The 22,468-nt window shown below is 39.4% G+C and overlaps 1 protein-coding gene across 3 annotated transcripts; it reads right to left on the reverse strand.

Moving 5' to 3' along the window:
• Nucleotides 1-8,888: 8,888 nt before the first annotated feature.
• On the reverse strand, nt 8,889-22,250 carry LOC108441740 (NACHT, LRR and PYD domains-containing protein 3-like). Of its 3 annotated transcripts, XM_037539303.1 has the most exons (10): nt 20,945-22,250; nt 20,580-20,667; nt 20,328-20,444; nt 18,238-18,354; nt 18,112-18,144; nt 15,204-16,979; nt 13,472-13,642; nt 11,325-11,498; nt 9,779-9,952; nt 8,889-9,647 (listed from the first exon to the last, which is right to left on the reverse strand). In XM_037539303.1, the coding sequence occupies exons 2-10, from the start codon at nt 20,633-20,635 to the stop codon at nt 9,635-9,637; spliced, it is 2,631 nt and encodes an 876-aa protein (XP_037395200.1). In that variant the 5' UTR covers nt 20,636-20,667; nt 20,945-22,250; the 3' UTR covers nt 8,889-9,634. The 3 variants fall into 3 exon arrangements, with proteins under 3 accessions (XP_037395200.1, XP_037395181.1, XP_037395238.1); XM_037539284.1 differs by having other exon boundaries at nt 20,580-22,250; XM_037539341.1 differs by lacking the exon at nt 18,112-18,144 and having other exon boundaries at nt 20,580-22,250.
• Between the last annotated feature and the right edge of the window lie 218 nt (nt 22,251-22,468).

Genomic DNA, 22,468 nt, shown 5'->3' on the forward strand with positions numbered 1-22,468 from the left:
AGAAACACTTTCAGCCCCACCTGAGAAATATGTCAGCTCTCCTCCCTGGTGTCACGTCATAGACCTACACTCTAGTGTCACATTCAGCTGGAATCTCTAACACTCAGAATTTTTGACTGACAACCGAACTAACATGATGAGTGAGTGATTTGTAACGCAATAATCCGTATCGCTTTACAATACAATGTCTAACATTGGGTACTGAAGAAGTACCATCATAGTTCTGAATTCATTACTCTTCCCAATAACAGTCAAATCCCTTATAAATGAAGTTAGTGGACCCTCTGTGGTAAAAACATGGTAACAACTGCGTGGATTCATGTCGGGGAACGATTCCAAAGCAGTAACCGTGTAACCAAAAGACCAGCAAGTGAACTTTAACCTAGCGGTCAACCTCTCAGATTAACTCAGAGATATTACTAGATATGAGTGACCAGCTCGAGCAGAACTTTTACTGAGGCTGTTTAATTTAATGGTTGGCACAGTGACGCAGTGAGTAGCAAGAAGGGCCTGGGTTCAGGTGGCCAGGGTCCTTTCTGTGTGGAGGTTGCATGTTGTCCCTGCGTCTGCAGGGGTTTCATGCAGTCAGGCCAATTGGACATACTGAATTGCCCCTAGGTGTGAATGTATATGTCGATTTGCCATTAGATGGACTGGTGACCTGTCCACGAAGTATCCTTCCTTCTGCCCAATGACAGCTGGGATTAGCAAACCCCTGTGACACAGAATGATAAGCAGTTTAGCAGAACTAACTTTTACTGAGGCAGTTTAATTTGATAATCTCAAACTTTCTTTTTTTGCCTACTTGGATCAGTTACAAAAGATCCAATATGACAAAATGGTGCTTGGCAGAACAAGGATGAAGGAGCTTAAAAAGATCTTTAAATGCAACGGTTTGTTTCAACAAGCAAAGATCAAAATTCTCCAGACGCCGGACAACAAACAGGCGTGACAGGAACAATATAAAGGCCGTCGATATTGGGTGTTGGTGAAGACTTTGAAGAGAATCTTGGATGGCAAAGAAAACAAATGTTCAAGCTGAAAGATGAGGGACGACCAGCTACAAGATGGATGGATAAAATCAGGGGATCACAAACCAGCCAATCAGAAGCCTGAAAATCCAAACAAAAGGCAGGATATTCAGGAGAAAACTTATCCATATGAGCGCCAGAAGTCTGAAGCAACTCGTACTTCATAATAATTACGATGACAATAATGACAATAATAATAAGTCAGTGTGCACTATATGCTCAGAAAACTGCATTGTGATCTAATTAATGATGATAATAATAAAATATCACCATATCCCACCACAGGGGTGTCACTAGAGGTTTACAGATGAGGGGCTAAGCCTGTATTAGGGGCATCTGGGTGTATGGTCCCCCAGGAGAATTTTAATGGCCTCAAAATGTCCATTATGTACTTTTAGGCCAACAGCAGACAAAAACAGTTATCTTGTCAAATTGGCACACAGTAAATCTGTCTCTGTGTAGTTTATATTAAGCACAGACTTAGTATAACAAATACTATACTGATCTATTTACAGATACAGTTAAAGATGCAAGGCCTTAAAAATATTACTCAAATACACTGATTACAGATCACTTCAGGCACAGTTGGTGCAATCAGTTATAGGCATGTTTAAAAAGCTAGGTGACAATTTCATGATCATAGTAACCAATGTTTCTCAGTTCAATTCAATTAAATTCAGCATTCATTTTAACTGCAAGCTTAAACAGCTGTCGCTCACTTCCATCTTGATTACTAACCTCCATCAGATCTGCTCCAAGACCCTGTCAGCCTCCTTCAGCTCCTTTCTCCCCTTCTCATCTTGCCTTTAGTAAAACGTTATTTTTATTAAATTCAGAGTTACAAGAACTCAAGGAAATGATGACAGAGCAATCTGTTGCTGTTATCTGGTAAAAATCCTCTCATCTGATTGGCCTTCGATGGAGCTTCCGCTTTTAAATGTACACCTTGAGTTGGGTTGAGGAATTGATGTATATACAACTGTTTAATTGGCTTTTTTGTTTTGTTTTGTTTTTGTTTTTTGACAGAATCCTGACAACAGTTCAGCGGTTCCTGTCAGAGAGAATAAAACTAGAGATCCTCACCAGGTCTGAAATGATTGGTTTACAAATTACAAGGTCTGATATGATTGGACTTACCAGGTTGCACTTTTCACACTATGTTAAGTCTCTGGCTGCTCAGCAGAGGCAGCGCAGCATGATAGCAGCAGCAGCGCCTCCCACAGGTTGCACCCTGCCATTACAGTACATTGCAAGATGCAGTGGTGCAGTTGAATAAAGAATGAGAATACTACTGACCATTTTGAACTAAAATGTGCTTTCACTTGAAAGGGGTGCTGTATAAAATTTTTGAGGGGAGCTAAAGCCCCATTAAAACTGGCCAAGTGACGCACACATCCCACCCCAACTTCAGGGCTGCTTGAAAACAGCAAACTTAGCACTGAGTTTAGAAAATTCACGTCTAACACCTACAACTAAAAGATCAAGGGTTAATTTGATTTCACTGTATTTAAGTTTCATTATTATTATTATAATAAATGGTAAAAGGGCTTAACATTAATGCATATACTTGTATTGTATTAATTCTCAGATATGTATCTACACAGTAAATGTATGCTGGAGATTTTTAAAATCATTTTTACATTTACATTTATTGCGTTTGGCTGACGCTCTTATCCAGAGCGATCATTTTACACAAGTAGGCGAAGGTAGTGTTAGGAATCTTGCCCAAGGACCCTTATTGGTATAGTACATGGTACATTTTTTTACTTTATTGATTGTTACAAATTTGGAAGAGAATGTGGAGAGGTGGAGGTTTGCACTGGAGTGGAGAGGAATGAAGGTCAGTAGAGATAAAACGGAATATATGTGTGTGAATGAGAGGGAGGCAGGTGGAAAGGTGAAGATGCAAGGAGTAGAGGTCGTAAAGGTGGATGACTTCAAATATCTTGGGTCAACCATCCAGAGCACTGGACAGTGTAGAAAAGAGGTGAGGAAGAGGGTGGAGGCAGGATGGAGTGGGTGGAGACGGATGTCAGGGCTGATGTGTGACAGAAGGATAGCAGCAAGAGTGAAAGGGAAGGTTTACAAGACAGCAGTGTGTCCTGCTATGATTTGTGGTTTGGAGACTGTGGCTCTGTCTAAAAGACAGGAGGCTGAGCTGGAGGTGGCGGAGATGAAGATGCTGAGATTTTCGTTGGGAGTGACAAGGATGGACAAGATTAGAAATGAGCAGATCAGAGGGACAGTGAAGGTGGAGCAGTTTGGAGATAAAGCCAGAGAGGCCAGGTTGAGATGATTTGAACATGTGTTGAGGAGGAATAGTGGATATATTGGGCAAAGAATGTTGGAGATGGAGCTGCCGGGTAGAAGGAGAAGAGGTAGACCTCAGAGAAGGTTTATGGATGTAGTGAAGGTGGACATGGAGATGGTTGGTGTGAAAGTAGAGGAGGCAGTGGACAGGGCAAGATGGAGGCAGATGATCCGCTGTGGCGACCCCTAAAGGGAGCAGCCGAAAGAAGAAGATTGTTACAAATTATTTTTGATTTTTGTCAATAAACTTCTAAAGCCTCTAACACCAGTAAGCCTACACCCCTGTCTATGACGACTATTCTAATGACATTGATTTAACCTAGCTAACGTTAGCTAATGTTATTAGCTAGCAACAAACTGACAACTTGCTAGATGTCAGCTGAGCTACTCAGCTCATTTAGATAACCTTTAAATGTTAACCTCAACCAGTAATGGCCAAAAAAGAAGACTGAATAAAATACATAAATTACATTTAGCCAATTTCAGCTCATGACCAATGTCGCTAGCCTGCTAATGAAGCTAACATTATCTAGTTAACTAATGTTTGCACTGTTTAACTAAAACACGTTAGTATAAGATACTAATTCAGTCTGATACCTTCATATAAAGCTCTGCAGCCCTCATACAACCTTTTAATACAGCCAGCTGAGTTTAGAAAACAGTATTTTACGCTTCACTTACCTTCTCAGTAAACTTAAGCCATCTGGAGTAAACCGGAGAAAACGGGTTCCATCCGGATTAAACTGGTTCCATTTCACCGCATCTCTGTCACCATGGCAACAGTACGCAAACTGGGCTAGACTGTGGAAAATACACATTTTCTCCTAAAAGAGGTTTTTAATATGCGATGTCAGTTAGTAAGTTAGGAAAACATACAAGCTGAGCTTCAGTAAAAGCTGTAATAAATGTCATATTAAACAGAAAATATTAAACATAATCAACAGATTTACGTCTCAAATAAGTCTTACAGTCACATCTGAAGGACAATATCACAGAATATCAAAATCCTAGTGTGTTCGTTTCAGTTACGCTGTGTTAGATGTGAGTGTGAGGCGTTGGAGACTTTCTGACAAATCTGAAAATAATGTCATAATAAAGAAAAGTGAACCTTATTATTAAAAAAAAAGCTGAATAAAAAAAAGTTTACTGATATTTCCAAATATTACTCTAAAGAACAGCACGCATGTACATCATGGTTATTCATTCAATACGTCTCACTGTAATAGTCAAATCCCTTACAAATCGGACCTGCCGTGGTAAAAACATGGCAACGACTGCGTAGCTTCCATCCATTAGTGGTCAACCTCTCAGACTGACCTCTCAGAGATATTACTAGATATGAGTGACCAGCTCGAGCAGAACTTTTACTGAGGCTGTTCAATTTAATGGTTGGCACGGTGAGCAGTGGGTAGCAAAAAGGGCCTGGGTTCAGGTGGCCAGGGTCCTTTCTGTGTGGAGATTGCATGTTGTCCCTGCGTCTGCAGGGGTTTCATGCAGTCAGGCCAATTGGACATACTGAATTGCCCCTAGGTGTTAATGTATGTGTCGGTTTGCCATTAGATGGACTGGTGACCTGTCCAGGATGTATCCTCCCTTCTGCCCAATGACAGCTGGGATTGGCTCCAGCACCCTCCTGTGACCCAGAATGATAAGCGGTTTACAGTGTGTGTGTGTGTGTTTAATTTAATAATCTCGTAAACTCATTTCTCAACTTTTAGAAGCAGAATGTAACCCCTGAAATATCAGTTATCTATGGTCCACTTCCAGTCTGCTGTTGCTGGTAAAAAGTCTTCAGTGTTTTTGGACTGAAATCTTACAATTATCAGTTACAAAACATCTGTCTTCTCAGAAATAAATGTAAGCCAACATTGTGGTGAGATTTTATGATACTTAATGAATAAACGTCTAAATAATGAGTTAATTGTCTAAACTGCTTTTAAATCGGGCATAATTTATTCAGAACACTGGGAAATACAGCAGGGTGCAGGGTCAGAATTAACCCACCTCCAAACCTCATGTCGATCCTATGCATTTTCTCCAATAATACTGAGAATTTAATGTGGGAATTCTGGGAACAGCATTGGTAGCCCTGCCATGAGTGAGCATGAGATTTTGGGTGGGCTTGTTAAAGTGCTGTGCACATAAAACTGGGCCTACAAGAGAAAGATACTGGCCCAATATGGACTAAATCACCAGGGCCTTGCATGGGATTTGAGTGGGCATTCCAAAGTGCAGGCTGCCCACAGAAAACCCACTTTGGGCCTGTTTGGGATTTGTATGGGCCCCTGCACACACTGTCAATGGCTTGCCCACAAAGGACCATTGTTTGCTTGTTTGCTGGGTTAAATGGGTCAGATCTGGGTTTTAATAACAGAGTAGTCTAACATATTTCCTTCCTTTTAATAGTTCACGTTAACTGTGAATAGCCTTTGTGCTAATATTTAAATGAACTCTACCAGCACTTTTAGGTAACCCACTCAGACTGGCTTTTTTCAGATAAATATGACAGTTGAAATATATATATTAAATATAGCATTTATATTATTTATCAGACCATAACATTTGTACATATATACAAATATCTGTGCAGCTCACATTTAATTAATTTATGCAGCGAACTTGCTTAGAGTGGCAGATAAACTACAAACCCCATATAGTTACCAGTTCATACTGAAACATCTTGTTCAGCTATGAGGCTGAAGTAAATTCTTAATTATCAACTTCTTGCTAAATGGTGCTGCAGTTACATTCTGGTAGCCGTAGATGGCAGAATAACACTGAGAATCTCTCTGTATAGACTCTGTGTGTGTATAAATGCTGAATTAAAGGATTAAACAGAAACACAGAGACTGTCTGTGTTTTTTAGGGAATCTATTTCAGAAAGTCTGAACCATTTTAGAGCTTAACACTGTGTAAAAGAAATGCATAAATAAGAGAAAAGTAAAGGGTGAATTTGTGCTTTTCTGCTTTCCTTCTAATCATTAAATGTCTCAAAAGGCTGAACTGGCTGAACTATCTTTTACACATAGCATAGAATCTGTCGGCATATTTGAAGCACAAAATATCAGACTATCAAACTCCTGAAGAGGAAGAAATTTTACTGAAGTTTTATTCAATTGTGAGGAAATTTCACGACTGGACTTGCTGCACAGGTGGCGTCCGATCACGGTACCACGCTGGAATTCACTGAGCTCCTGAGAGCGACCCATTCTTTCACTAATGTCTGTAGAAGCAGTCTGCAGGCCTAGGGGCTCGGCTTTATACACCTGTGGCCATGGAAGTGACTGGAACACCTGAATTCAATGATTTGGATGGGTGAGTGAAATTTATATATATATATATATATATATATACAGTATATATACAGTATATATATATATATATACACAGTATATATATATATATATATATATATATATATATATACACACAGTATATATATATATATATATATATATATATATATATATATATATATATATATATATATATATATATACAGTATATATATGTATTGCCAGGGAGCCTCTTCTCAGTAAACAGTTTGCCAAAGACAAGCAGAGTCCAAGAAAATGGATTACTGGAACCATGCCCTGTGGTCTCATGAGACCAAGATAAACTTGTTTGGCTCAGATGGTGTCTAGCATGTGTGGTGGTGCCCTGGTGAGGAGACCTAAGACAACTGTCACTTGCCTACCGTCAAGCATGGTGGTGGTAGCATCATGGTCTGGAGCTGCATGAGTACTGCCCGCACTGGGCAGCTACGGTTCATTCAGAGAAACATGAATTCCAACATGTGCTGAGACATTCTGAAGCCAAGCATGAGCCCCATCCTTTGAAACACACAACAACAACCCTAAACACACCTCTAAGATGACAACTGCCTTGCTGAAGGACTGGCCAAGTATGTCTTCAAACCTAAACCCAACTGAGCACCTGTGGGGCCTCCTCAAGCAGAAGGAGGAGAAGCACAAGATGTCGGACATCCACCAGCGCCGTGATGTCATCATGGAGGAGTGGAAGAGGATTCCAGTGGTAACCTGTGCAGCTCTGATGAATTCCATGCCCAAGAGGGTTCAGGCAGTGCTAGATAATAATGGTGGTCACCCTAAATATTGACACAATTTGGACATGTTCACTGTGAGGTGGACTCACTTGTGTCCTCAGCTATTTAGACATTAATGGCTGTGTTTTGAGTTCTTTTCAGAGGATAGTAAATCTATAATTCTATACATCCTGTACACTGACTACTTTGACTTATATCCAAGCTATATTTTTAAAAGAATGTTTAGAATGTTCTAGAGTTGGGGGTCTACAAACTATAATCAGGTTCTACAAGCAAATCTCTTCAACTAAATATTTCTGCTATAATAAGAAATATGATGTCGTTTATTTGTTGGCATAAAGGGCCGACTGTGGTGGTCTGCTCTGGTTGCATAAACACAATAGCAAGCTGCCAATCACTAGGTTTTCCAAATGCACTGTATCCTATTGCAGGATGAGGTTATACTCTATTGCTGACAGTGCAGTTATCATATCATCCAACATCGTATAAAGGTACAAAACAAACAAAACAATAGCAAGACTGAAACATAGGTTAACATAAAGCAAACATTAAAAGCATCCATCCATCCATTTTCTAAGCCGCTTCTCCGTCAGGGTCGCGGGGGGGAGCTGGAGCCTATCCCAGCAGTCTTCGGGCGGAAGGCAGGATACACCATGGACAGGTCGCCAGTCCATCGCAGGGCAGACACACAGACACAGACAGTCACTCACATACTCACACCTAGGGACAATTTAGCACACCCAATTGGCCTGACTGCATGTCTTTGGACTGTGGGAGGAAACCGGAGAACCCGGAGGAAACCCATGCAGACACGGGGAGAACATGCAAACTCCACACAGAGAGGACCCCGGTCACCCGGCCGGGGAATCGAACCCAGGCCCTCCTTGCTGTGAGGCGACAGCGCTACCCACCACGCCACCGTGCCACCACATTAAAAGCAATACTTCCTTATTAAGTATCAGTTCATTCTGGAGATGGATATAACAAAGACAATAAAAACAAAACCATCAAGCAGCGTAAACGAAAGCCTACTGCCGTGGTGGCTGTGGAAAATGTTGTACATTTGATTACTTTATGCACAGAAATGCGCAGATCAATACAAACAATAACGCAGCAACTTTTTTCTTCAACTCAGCCTGACAATTGTATCTGTGTTTGGAAATGGGCATCTGCTACTCCGTCAGGGAAAAACACAAGTATATGCATAAAGTAACAACATTTAAACGCCTTAATCTAGGAGCAGAATATTCATTCATGTAGTAATTACTATGCAAATCTAAAAAGTTATTCATGATGTTTGTGAAGGCCTTCATGATATTCATAGCCAAAATCATGAAAAAACTCTCATAGAACAAGAGTGTTAAGTTCTATATTTAGCATTACTGAAGCATCACTTCTTCATGGATTCATGATGTTACTCAAAGTGGTGAAATATTCCTGCAGCACTGTTTTATTGACGATGAAATGAAATTAGCCGTTCATTCAGCAATCAATAATTTTATTGTGAAAAGTGCTTTCTTATAGAATATACATTCATTGAATATACTTCCATCATAAAATATTTATTGTAATACTGTATAGACTGCACCGCATGTAATACACATAATTACTGGACAGCACATCTTCACAACAATCTTTGTTGAACCTAACGATGTTCATTACTAAACAGAAAATAACAAGCAGCACAAAGTCAGCTCATGAGTTAAATGTTGTGGTAGTGTATTTTGTACACACCAGTTTAAAGGGTCACTCTGATTAGCACAGGAGCCACACTGCACCTCGCTGCTTCTGATTTAAAATGAGCCTCACTTCATATAACTGTGCTCCCATGGAAACAGAAGAAAAACAAAAACATAAATAATGGAAGCCTTGATTTCTGTGGTACAAACACAGATTAACAAAAACATTTCTTCTGGTTTCTATATACAAAACATCATGACCTGTGACAAGTACAGTCTGTTTTCTTCACTGGACAAAGTACCACATGGTCCATCTGTTACCTGTGACAGAGTAGAAGATTCCTCCTCTCTGGATATCAGACATTCAGTTTTTAGTGTTGTTTGTTTACTGTTTTATTTCTCATGAAGTTTTCTGTTCACAAACACACACGTGAATCTACACACACTGTGTCTCCCTCTGCTGAATGCACACATTCAGAAATCACTTCTCTTTATTTTTAGAAAGCTCTTTATGATGTGATTTCTTTGGTTATCAATAATTCAGACCATCAACACCACACTCTGAAAAAAACAGAAAAAAATTCAATAATAAGAGGAGATTTAATTTGTCTGGGAAAACAGCCTGATTGTGTCTGTGTGTGTGTGTGTGTGTGTGTGTCTCTACATGTTTATCTGAAATCATTGTTACTCACCTTAGATCTTGTAATCTGTAATGTTTATTGTGTTTAAGAGCAAACAACATCTCACGTCCTTTCTTTGTCTGGAAATTCCAAGACAGATCCAGGACTCTCAGGTGTGAAGGGTTTAATTTCAGAGCTGCGTTCAGAGCAGCACAGCCTTCATCTGTCACATTACAAGCTTTTAACCTACAGAGAGAACAGTGTTTGAGTGTGATGTGGATGTAAACAATGTAAACACACAGAGTATGTTTCTGTTTATGAAGATTTAAGTCACTAAGCAGTAGCTGATATTAGGTCAATCGCAGACTCTATACATTACATTTCTTTACTTATGTTGCAGATAAACTCCCGCTTCTCCCGCACCATTCTCTTGATAAGGACTCGATCTCTCAGGACTCTCAGAGAGATCACCTGACCATCTCACTGCCAGTGCCTTTGCCTCAGTATTATCACCTTTGTATGATGACCCTTGTCTGTGTAGTTAGTATATAAGCCTGGCCTTTTAGCTTAGTACTTTGCAAGGTATTGCATCTTTCTGTAAGAGCTACTGAGCCTCATTTCTTGTATTGTTCTACCCATGTCCCAATCCTGCTTCCTGTATTTTTCAACACTGCCCTAATGCCTTTGCCTTTTGGATTGATTGTGACTCAGGGACAAATGCTAGGTCAGCATCCACAAGAACTGACTGGGGTAATACAGTCTCTTGAATCTTTAACAAATCAACAAACAGACCAACAGACGTATTTAGTTCAAATAGTGAACAGTGTTAAATATTTGACCACTCAACTGCAAGGTAAAAAACAAGACATTTTTTACTGTGCGCAAGCCTGATAAACGCAATGGGCATCCTGAGAATTGTCAAGGTTTCTTGTTGCAGTGCTCTCTTTATTTAGCTATTTCTCCTGCTGGTACTGATCAAGACCAAGTTGATTTTTTTTATTGTGGTCCCACATTTATATAGCAGACCACTGGACTGGGACACTGTGGTACTATCTTGGCCAAATGTACCAAATTCTTCTTATGACCAGTTTGTGAAAGAATTGCATGGTTTTTGACCAAACAACAGCCTGTTGATAATCAAGAGGACAGACAACCCATGAAGGAGAATAACAGCAGCTCTAACAAACGCTATTAACCAGTAGCAATAACCTAACATAAGATACAGAGAAGCAGCTCAGCTAATGCTGATGTTCTTAAAAATAAACTATGATAAAATGGTGTAGAACAGATGAACCACTCGGATAAATTCCAAAGGTTATTATGAAATTAATTGAAGTATCAAGCAAATCCACAAAGAAGGTAGAAATATATGGCAGAGAATAGTGGACAGCATAGTGCTCACACACACAATACAATAATGTCATAATACCCTGTTTAAGACACTGCTATCAAAATAAGAGTCCTACATTTATTTTTTATTTTTTTTAGTGGACTATTGTTATTATGCATAAAAATTATTATAATAATGATAAGCTATAATTCTAATTATATCTCTGTTGCTAAAATTTTTTGTTGGCTACTATATTACTTAATTTTACTCTCAGAGAGATGAACTTACCCCAGTCTCTCCAGTTGACAGAGAGGGTTTTCCAGTCCAGCAGAGAGCAGCTTCACTCCTGAATCTCCAAGTTTATTACCCGACAAATTCAGTTCTCTCAGGTGTGAGGGGTTTAATTTCAGGGCTGAAGTCAGAGCAGCACAGCCTTCTTCTGAGATGTTACAACCCTTCAACCTGCAGAGAACAATGACACTCTCTTAGTTCAGAACACCCAGATCAGTTCAGCAGGAACGTCATCAAAAATGTTTCACTAAAATTATGAATCAAAAAGAAATGTTATCGTCTTTTGAAAAGAATATGTGCCCATTTCAAATTTGATGCCAGCAACAGAGTGATGAACATTTTTTGCTAATGGGCCTTGATTCAAATTGGCTCACATTAGCAGAAAAAAATGAAAGCTAGTTTTAACATTATCACCTTACCACTAATGCTATAGCAAATATTTTCTGCACATGTACATGTGTCTCTCTCCTTCTGCACGTGTGTGTTTGCCCTGTCCTGCAATACAAAAAGCTAACTTGGCCATGTTTAATGAGAAACAGAACGTCCACTCTATCACACTGTTACATTGTCCCCTTTAGTCACTTGGTAGATGATACAGAATGAGCAGAAAGAAGTGCATACAATCTGGTTCAAATCAAAGAGGGAGACGAATGGAAGACATTTATGGCATTTATGATCACTAGGGGGCAATACAAATACCTAGTAATTAGTTGGCCACAGCTTGCCAGCTTTCTGGACCATTTTGACCACCATAGAGCTTCATGTTGTACAATGCTGTACAAACCTCACCTGCATGAACTGACCTTTCTGATGATACTGCTGCTGCTGCACAGACTGTCTATTTAATTATAACCATAGCTTCACTCATTTTTCCCCACTTCTGTATTTTATTAATATATATTAATGCTGTTTGCTATCCATTGTCGACCAGAGGAGTATGGGTTTCCCCTTTTGAGTCAAGGTTTCTTCCTCTTGCTCTAAGGGAGTTTTCCTTGCCACTGCCTCATTCTGTTTCGCTACAGCTTATCCAGTGAGAGGAGTGTGTTTTGGCTATATTCAAAACTGAAGAAACACCCTGGGAACAAACAAGTACTCTTATGCCAAAGCCAGTGGATTATTTTCAGCAAAAACACAATGGACTGCAGCTCCAAATCTACAGTCCACAGTCCACATTTACCTTGTATATTCCTGCTGCCTTCCTGTTTTTAGTAACATCACTGCAACCATATTTCTTGTTTATGCTATGGTTTTCAACATAACTGTAATTTTCCTTTCTGTGATTGAACTGGTTTGGTCTTTTTTGTCCCATAATTCCCCGGTTTCCATATTAACACGTAAGAAAAAAAGAAATAAACTGCATTTAAAAAGTTGATATTAATTTTTCTGTGGGCCATTATACTTTGAATGTATCAAACCTTTGCTTTAGTGTATCAGTGGGTAACTGAGGATAATGTGAGACCATCCATCCTAAAACTGAAGCTGAAGTGGTGGTGGTGGTAGACAACTTGACAATGACACAAAACATTCCAGCAAGTCCACCAAGGAACGGCTCAAAAGAAAGAAATAGAAAGTTCTGGAATGGCCAAATTGAAGCCTGGATCTTAATCCTGAGATGCTGTGGGGTGATTTGAAACAGGTGGTGCTTGCAAAAAACCTATCAAACATCACTCAGCTGCAAGAATTCTGCATGTAGAATTGGGAAAAACTCCCAGTCGATGTCAGAGAATGGTGGATGGTTATAAAAAACATCTAATTGGGGGTTTTCAGCCAAAGGAGAAAATAGCAGCTATGAGGGTATCATAAGAGCATGTCCATATTGTCCTAATTTTCCACGACTGTGACTATTATCTCAGGAAATAATGTACTCTGCCAAACTTATTTGTTTTTGGTCTGACTTTATTATCTTATTGTTTATCACTGGGTTTCACTGTCATATTAGTCTATTTATCTATCTGATATTAATTTTTTGCATTTTACTCCCCTGTGACTCAGCTTTACTGAAAATGAAGATTCTCCTCAAAGTAAACCCGAGCTAAAAAAAAAAACAGTTGTACTGTTCTGTGCCAGATCAGCACCTTGCCAGCACTGCACTTATGAAAATCTAAGAACATCTGCTACATCTATTCACACAACACTAGTCTTACCTCAGTGTCTCCAGTTTACATAGATGATTTTCCAGCGCAGCACAGAGCAGCTTCACTCCTGAATCTCCAAGTTTATTATCCGACAGATCCAGTTCTCTTAGATAGGATTCTGAGTTGAGCACTGAGGCCAGAGCTACACAGCTTTGGTTTGTCAGATTACAAAATGAAAGGCTGAAAATGAAGAAAGCAAAATACAATATTCTAACCTATTAAAGCTGCTGAAAACCAAATTAAGGCATACACAATGCATTCAGAAAGTCTTCAGAAGTTTTCTCCATCTTTCTGCACTTAAAACCCCATAATGACAAAGTGAATACAGAATTTTATATTTTTCTGCAAATGTATTAAAAAGGAAAAACTAAAATATTACATTGACATAAGTATTCAGATCCTTTAGTCAGTACTACAGCCTCCAGTCTTCTTGGGTATGATGCCACAAGGTTTGCACACCTGGATTTTTTTTTTGCCATTCTTCTCTGCAAATCCTCTCAAACTCTGTCAGGTTGGATGGGGACCATATGCAGGTCTCCATTTTTAAGTCTCTCCAGACATGTTCGATTAAGCTCAAGGCAGAGTTCTGACAGGGCCACTCAAGGATATTTACAGAGTTGTCCCTAAGCCACTCCTGTTTTGCCTTGGCTCTGAGCTTAGGATCATTGTCTTGTTGGAAGGTAAACCTTTGCCCCTGTCTAAGGTCCCAAGCACTCTGCATAGGGTTTACATTAAGAATATCTTTGTACTTTGCTCTATTCAGCTATCCCTGAACCCTGACCAGTCTCCCTTTCCAAGCTGCTGAAAACCAACCCCACAGACACGATGCTGCCCCCACCATAGGGGTGGTATTGGGCAGGTGATAAGCAGTGCTTGGTTTCCTATTCTACATGACACGTAGAACAGAGGCCAAAAAGTTCATTCTTGGCTTCGTCAGACCAAAGAATCTTGTTTCTCACAGTCTGAGAGTTCTTTAGGTGCTTTTCTGCAAACCTCTGACAGGCTTTCATGGTTCTTTTACTGAGGAGAGGCTCAGATTGGTGGAGTGCTGGTTGACAGTGATGGTTGACCCTTCTGGGAGTTTCTCCTATCAACACATAGGATGGTCACCTCTCTTACCAAGGCCCTTTTCCACCAAATACTTAGTTTGGTAGGGTGGCCAGCTCTAGTAAGAGTTCTGGTTGTTCCAGGCTTCTTCCATTTAAGAATTACGGAGGCTATCGTGCTCTTTATTATTGTTGCAGAACTTTTTTATAGCCTTTCCCAGATCTGTGCATGCAGACAGTCCTGTCTCTGATTTCTGCAGGCAGTTATTTCTTCCGCATGGCTTGTTTTTTGCTGTGATGTATATTGTTATCTCAGAAACCTCTTATATAGACAGGTGTGTTCTTTTCCAAATCATGTTCAGTGCAGTGAATTTACCACAGATGAACTCCAATCAAAGTGCAGAAACATCTCACATATGATCAAGATTTCCCTCTGGGATCAATAAAATATCCTGACTCTGATTCTGATAATGAAATGGGAGGGCCCCAGAGATAAATTTCAAGTGTCATAGCAAAGGACCTGAATACTTCTGCCTATGAGAAATTTTAGTTTTTCCTTTTAAATATATTTGCAAAAATTTCTAAAATTCTTTTTTCACTAAACTTTTACTTTGAATGAATGAAAAGTTGAACAATAAAGCAGTGTTGCAGTTTCATCATGTTTCTAATATTGTGTTTTATTCAATACTACTTACTCAGCTGATCTAGATTCTGCAACTACAGGCAGCAGCTTCAGAAGACCATCATCTGATCTGTTATATTTCCTTAGGACAAATGTATCCAGGTTCTCTCCTGATGTCAGCAGTACAAAGACCACAGCTGACCACTGTGAAGAAGAGAGTGTTATTTGGTTTAAACTGTCAGACTGCAGGTACCGCTGAACTTCCTCAACTAGAGAACGATCATCCAGTTCATTCAGACAGTGGAACAGATTGACAGATTTCTCTGCAGAGGGATTCTCACTGATCTTCTTCTTTATGTATTTAATTATTTTCTCTTTGCTCGGGGAGCTACTTCCTGTCTCTGCCACTAACTCTTGTGTGAGAGTCTGATTGGACTCCAGTGAGAGACCCAGAAGAAAGCGAAGGAAAAGATCCAGATGTCCATTCTTACTCTGTAAGGCCTGATCCACAGCACTCTTGTGTACATCGGAGATTGTAAATTCTTTTTTCCTCCGAATCCCCAGTTTAGAGGACTGACTCTGTTTCAGCACATTTCTCTTCTGCTTCATGAAGGTCAGGTGCACATATAGAGCTGCAAGATGTTCCTGAACGCTCAGATGAACAAAGCAGTACACTTTACTCTGGTGCAGCCCAGATTCCTCTCTGAAGATCTGTGTACACACACCTGAGTACACGGATGCTTCTTCAACATCGATGCCACACTCTCTCAGATCTTCCTCATAGAAGATCAGGTTTCCTTTCATCAGCTGCTGAAAAGCCAGTTGTCCCAGTTTGAGAAGTATTTCTTCATCTGTCTCCTGGTTCTTTGTGTACTTTTCTCTCATGATTTTCATCTGAATAATGAGAAAGTGTGTGTACATTTGAGTCAGAGTTTTGGGGGTCTCTCCACTCTCTGCTTCACCCAGCATTCTATCTAGAACAGAGGCTGAAATCCAGCAGAACACAGGAATCTGGCACATGATGTAGAGGTTATTTGATGTCTTCAGGTGTTTGATAATTCTATTGGTCAGGCTCTGGTCACTGATTCTCTTCCTGAAGTACTCCTCCTTTTGTGAGTCACTGAATCCTCGTACTTCTGTCACTCGATCCACACACTCAGATGGGATCTGATCAGCTGCTGCAGGTCGGGAGGTGATCCAGATGACAGCGGAGGGAAGCAGATTCCCCTTGATCAGATTGATTAGCAGCACCTCCACTGAAGATGACTGAGTGACATCATCCAATCTCACAGTGGTCTGAAAATCTAGAGTGAAACGACACTCATCCAAACCATCAAATATGAACAGAACTTTGTGAGATCTGGATATTTCCATTTCTTTAATCTCCTTAAACCGTGTATGAAGAAGATCCACCAAACTGAGTTTTTGGTCCTTCATCAAGTTCAGTTCTCTGAAAGGAAGTGGAAATATGAAGTGGACATCCTGATTTGCTTTCCCTTCAGTCCAGTCCAGAATGAACTTCTGCACAGAGACTGTTTTCCCAATTCCAGCGACCCCCTTTGTCAGCACAGTTCTGATGGGTTTGTCTTGATCAGATGAGGGTTTAAAGATGTCATTGCATTTGATTGGTGTGTCCTCTGTTACTGTTCTCCTGGATGCTGCCTCAATCTGTCTGACCTCATGTTCATTATTGACCTCTCCACTGTCTCCCTCTGTGATGTAGAGCTCTGTGTAGATCTCACTGAGAAGTGTTGAGGTTTCCTGGTTTGCTATTACCTCATTCAGACACTCAAACTTCTGTTTCAGATTTAATTTGAAGTCATCCTGAAATTTAGTTCCAGAGGCAGGTCTGTAAGAAAAAGGCATAATGAGAAATATACACATTTTTTGTCACAGGACAGAAACGTTCCCCTCCAGTCATCTGTAGTAATGTGAACAATGCTTTAGACTTTTTATAAGAGTTGACACAAATGAACCTAACAATCTAAAAGTAAGAATTTTGTGGGTATGTGTGTGATTTCTGACCTGTTAGAAAAAACACATTTACGTGATATAACAGATTAAAATTAAACATATCACTGCATAGCACAGCATACAACTAACAACAGTGGAAAATTATACTATATATTTATATTACGTATACTACTGTCATACACAGAATATCACAGAAAGATGTGAATATTTGCAGAAAATTTAAATTTGTACAGTTAGTGGAATTATTGTAATACAGTAAAGGGGTTTGCTGGTTTACTTTAAGTGTGAGATGTCCACTATGGTTAATGAGCTACTGCTCTGTGGAAGAACCTGTTAGTGTGTCTGGCAGTGTTGGTTTTGGCTGAATCTTCTGCCAGAGGAGAGTGGCTGGAAGAGGTGATGTGTAGGATTAGAGGGGTAATCTTGCTTCATCACTCTGCTGTTGTAGGTGTCCTAATGCATTGGCAAGCTACCTCCAATGATTCCCTCCACTGTCCTGATTATATGCTGGAGTTTGGTTCGCTCTTGTGAGGTGGAGGAACCAAACTAGATAGTTATAGATTATGTAAGGATTCTATGATCACAGTGTAGAACTCTGCAGCAGGTTCAGTTTCCTCCGCTGCCTCACAAAGAACATGTGCTCTCTTGGCTATGGAGAGTGTGTTTCCATCTCACTTCATGTTCTTGGATATCAGGGGTGGGGAAAAAACTTGATTCTTGGATGCATCGTGACACAGACGTGGACAATTCTGAATCGATTCACAAATCTATAAAAATCCATTTTCTAAATATTTTATTCATAATTTACTGTTGATAGAACATAAAGGCGGAAGTGGGGAAGTGCAGTACCCAGACAGTCTGTGACAGCACATAACAAAAACCACAACTGGATGAGCGAGATGACCGGCACCCTCTGCATTAAAAGCTAGGTTAGGTCAGGAGCTACAACACAGATGTTAAGAAGAGACATTAATGGTCTAAGCTTAAAGTTTAGCTTAGATACTCACAGTTTGTTTGAATCCTGAGGAATTATATGATTTCTGTATTAAAAAGAGGGACAAATTTAGAAATGTCTGGTTACTTTTCATAACTGCACATGAGGGTTCATTCAGTAATTTATGGGGAGCTCTTACCTGTATTCAGATGAAGGGTCTCCATCTTTCAACATTTGTGGAGGTTCCACAAACCTGTCACTCTTCAAGGATGGACAGCTGGATTCTGGATAGTCTGATCTGTTTCCCAGGACTTCACTATAAAAGAATATAGAAATTAAAGGTTCAGATTATTTATAGTAAAAGAAGCCCAGAAATAAGAGAACAAAGTAGAAAATGTAAATTTGCTGTGTTCCTCTTCCTTCATTTGACTTAACTATGATTTATTAAGTTTTACGACATAAACACAAATGATAATGAAAATGAACTGGCACAAAACAATCAAACCGAGCAGTGAGGGCAACAATGGTCATTGCAGTCTAACACTAAAGGCCATACTGGTTACATCTTACATCCTGTAGGTCTTCTGACTGGCTATGTTTGTTTTTTCTGCACACTGAGTCTATGGCATGTGTCCATGTTTCAGTGAAGACTGAACTCCATAGAGATGCTACTTATTAAACACAGAAAACACTTAAAGTGACATTCATTTAAGGAATAAAAAGAAGAATAAACATTAAAGTAAAAATGTTTAACACAGGAGCATATCAAACCAATAAAAAGGGCTAAATAAAACAAACAATCAATAATGACTAAATTTATATATTTTTAAATTGAGATAAATGAATCGGTTTTAAATTTAGATAATTAAAAAAACTATAAAAACACACCTTTAAAATAAGGTCCCACAGCAACCTAGTAACTTCACAACATCTCATGAACGAATATAGTAATTATTAGTGACAAAGAATGTGTTATGCTTCATTAATAATGAAATGAACACAACTATTCCTGCAGCAGATAATATCAAATAAAATACATTTCAAAGATGAACAGAAATATTAACTAATGTAGTAATTATGGTTAACTAACACAGTATTCACAATTAGGTAGTATAGTAACTAAGATTATTTAATATATTAACTATAACATGTTACTAACTCATAAAACAACCATTTGTAACTAATATATTTACAAATGCAGATTATGAACATTAAATATATCATTATGAAACTGAACAGAATGTCTGTTATGCTACTTTATGAATGAATAATGAGCATAAGCTGAAGGAAAACTAATGAATGTATCAGAAACAGTGAAAGATGAAGCTCTACTGTAACAGTCAGGAGCTGATGTGCTTCAGGAGATGCTTAATACTCAAACACTCAACCGTCTATAATGTTTATATGGAGAGCTGAGAGCTCCATGAGGCCGAGCCGTTAAAGTCCCAGCGTGGACTGGATGCACACCCAATTGCTTCACTTACACTTTGCTTACATGAGGCTAATGTGTCACATCTGGCGTGAGTCTGAGGTAAAACTTGCCATCTCATTCAAAAAGCCTTCACAGGCAGCTAAAGACTCAGTGTTATCTCCCTTTAAACTCCCAAAACCCACCATATCAACCCATATAATCATCTGACCCTGATTACGAGCTCAGTTATGTCATACATGCACATTTTAACACAGGGGTGTCCAATGTTCTCCACATAGGGTAGATGTGGCTGCAGGTTTTTACTCCAACACAGTTAGAAATCACTTGAGGAAACGTTTGAAGACTAAGATCAACTGTTTAAACAAGTGCAGTCAGGGGAGCTCCAGCTTGTTTGGAGTGAAAACCTGCAGAAAGCTAAGACTGGACACCCTGTTTTAACCTGTTACACACAAACAATGGAAATTAAATTCATTCACAAATAAAGATCCATCAGTCTTTAAAGAAGTGCAGCTGATTATGTCTGATCTCTTCGGCAGAAACGGATTACAATTCAACATAAATGTTTCCTCTGTAGCAGCTTATCATGTTCCTGGAAATAAAGACTATAAAGCTGCTGGTTTAATTTGTAAATGATACTAATAAGTTAACAGACATTATTAAAAATGTTACCAATTGATCAATAATCTTTTTTAAACATCCTTGTGTTTCTTCATCTTGTGAAAAGGTTTACAAAAACAGCCACTGATGAATCTGACTTGAGTGGAATGTCCTAATTATTCAGTTTAAATTCCTGCACAGAATCCATAACAGAGCTGAGTACCGGAGAGTCTGATGGCTGAACTGTGAGGAGCTGTTACCTATGTCCAGATAAGGGGTCTCCATCTTTAAACGATGGTGGATAATCAATAGACCAATGACTCTTCATGGACACACAGCTGGGAGCTGGAGAGTCTGATCTCTCCTGCTGGACTAAACTGGAATACAATATAACAGAAATATTATATTACATTCATTTTGCTATTAAATAAATAAATGTAATGCAAAAATATGACATGATCTCACATTGTCACAAAGAGGTAATATGACATAAGAGAGAAAAAATCTCTTACTCTGAGTGTTTCTTGGAGGTGGAACTGTCCTCCTCACATTCCTCAGAGAGGCTCATCCTGCTTTTCTAGTTTAACAAAACCTGTCAGACTGAAAAAGAACAACTCTGTTCAATAAACAGCTCAGAAAAGCTCAGAGAAACAGCCAGTAAAAGCTGTAATTAAAAACATGTTCACAGAGGCAGGAGCTCAGCAGACGACACCAGAAACAGAGTTAACAATTACTTTTCATTCTCCTGGTGAAGAAGAAAGAAAGACACTTTAATGAGAGTCGGGTTAATGTGAACTGCAGCAGCTGCTGATTTAGCTGTTGATCTCTTTCCTTCTTCTTTATAAAAGTTACTAAAATATTCATATAAAGCTCTTACCTCCACAAACAAGATCCTAGAAAAAGGTCCTTTAACTGAATGTGCCGTCCTTTCGTGTGGATTATGTCTCATATCATAACGTCTTCACGGCTTCCAAAAACAATATCGTTCCTCTCAAACCACCAAGTGGTGCTGAACACTGGAGAAACACTTTCAGCCCCACCTGAGAAACACGTCAGCTCTCCTCCCTGGTGTCACATTTCATAGACCTACACTTCAGCGTCACATTCGGCTGGAATTCATGTCTGAATTTGTCTAACAACAGTATTAAAATGCTCAGTGAGTGATTCTTAATAATCGGTAACACTACAAAGCAATTACTTAATGAATGATTAAGCACTTATTAACTAAACACTGGGTAATGAAGAATTGACATCATATTCACAATAACAGTCAGATACCTTACAAATTGTGTTACTGAACCTTCTGTGTTAAAAACATGGCGTGATTGGCCCAACATGAGGTAGCGCACTACGGTCCTGGCATGGGATTTGAGTGGGCATTCCAAAGTGCAGGCTACCCACAGAAAACCCACGCTGGGCATGTTTGGGATTTGTGTGGGCTAGCCCATGCCCACACTGCCCTCAGCTTGCCAACAAAGGGCCCATGTGTACATGTTCGCTGGGTTAAATGGGCCACATCAGGGTCTGAGCCACAAACTAGTCTAACGGAATTCCTTCCTGTTAAGATTTCGTGTCAACTGTGAACAACATTTGTGCGACTATTGAAATGAACTCTTATTCTACCAGCACTTCTAGGTGATCTGCTCAGATTGGCTTTTTTCAGTTAAATATGAACTACAATGATTGAAATATTTATAGATCGGGGTCTGAACTATGTGACTTGAAGACCAATGAATGTCAGTGATCCTGCTGTTTGCTTCTATTCTCATATAGTGTGTAAATTGTGTTTTTGCTTCTTTACTATGACGTTATTTTCAGATTGTCAAAGTCTCACACCTCACACTCAACACAGCGTAACAGAAACAAACACTGTATGATTTGTATATTCTGTGATATTGTCCTTCAGATGTGACTGTAAGACATATTTGAGAAAGCAAATAAGCAGAAAACACCAATAAATCACATTCTAGTCTCTGTAAAACTTGTAATACCAGATTGTGTGACAGTCTGTTTTATGTCTGGGTCTGAATGTTGTTTCTTCAGGCCTTTTGACAATTACAGCTCATCTGGCTTCACAAGCATATGAACTAGAGTGAGATCCCATTCTTAATCCACAGGGTTTAATATGATGTTGGCCCACCCTTTGCAGCTATAACAGCTTCAACTCTTCTGGGAAGGCTTTCCACAAGGGTTAGGAGTGTTTATGGGAATATTTGACCATCCTTCCAGAAGAGCATTTGTGAGGTCAGACACTGATGTTGGACGAGAAGGCCTGGCTCACAGTCTCCACTCTAATTCATCCCAAAGGTGTTCTGTCGGGTTGAGGTCAGGACTCTGTGCAGGCCAGTCAAGTTCTTCTACACCAAACTGGCTCATCCACGTCTTTATGGACCTGCTTTGT

Source organism: Pygocentrus nattereri, chromosome 1 (genome assembly GCF_015220715.1).
Source record: "Pygocentrus nattereri isolate fPygNat1 chromosome 1, fPygNat1.pri, whole genome shotgun sequence".
NCBI classification, from domain to species: Eukaryota; Metazoa; Chordata; class Actinopteri; order Characiformes; family Serrasalmidae; genus Pygocentrus; species Pygocentrus nattereri.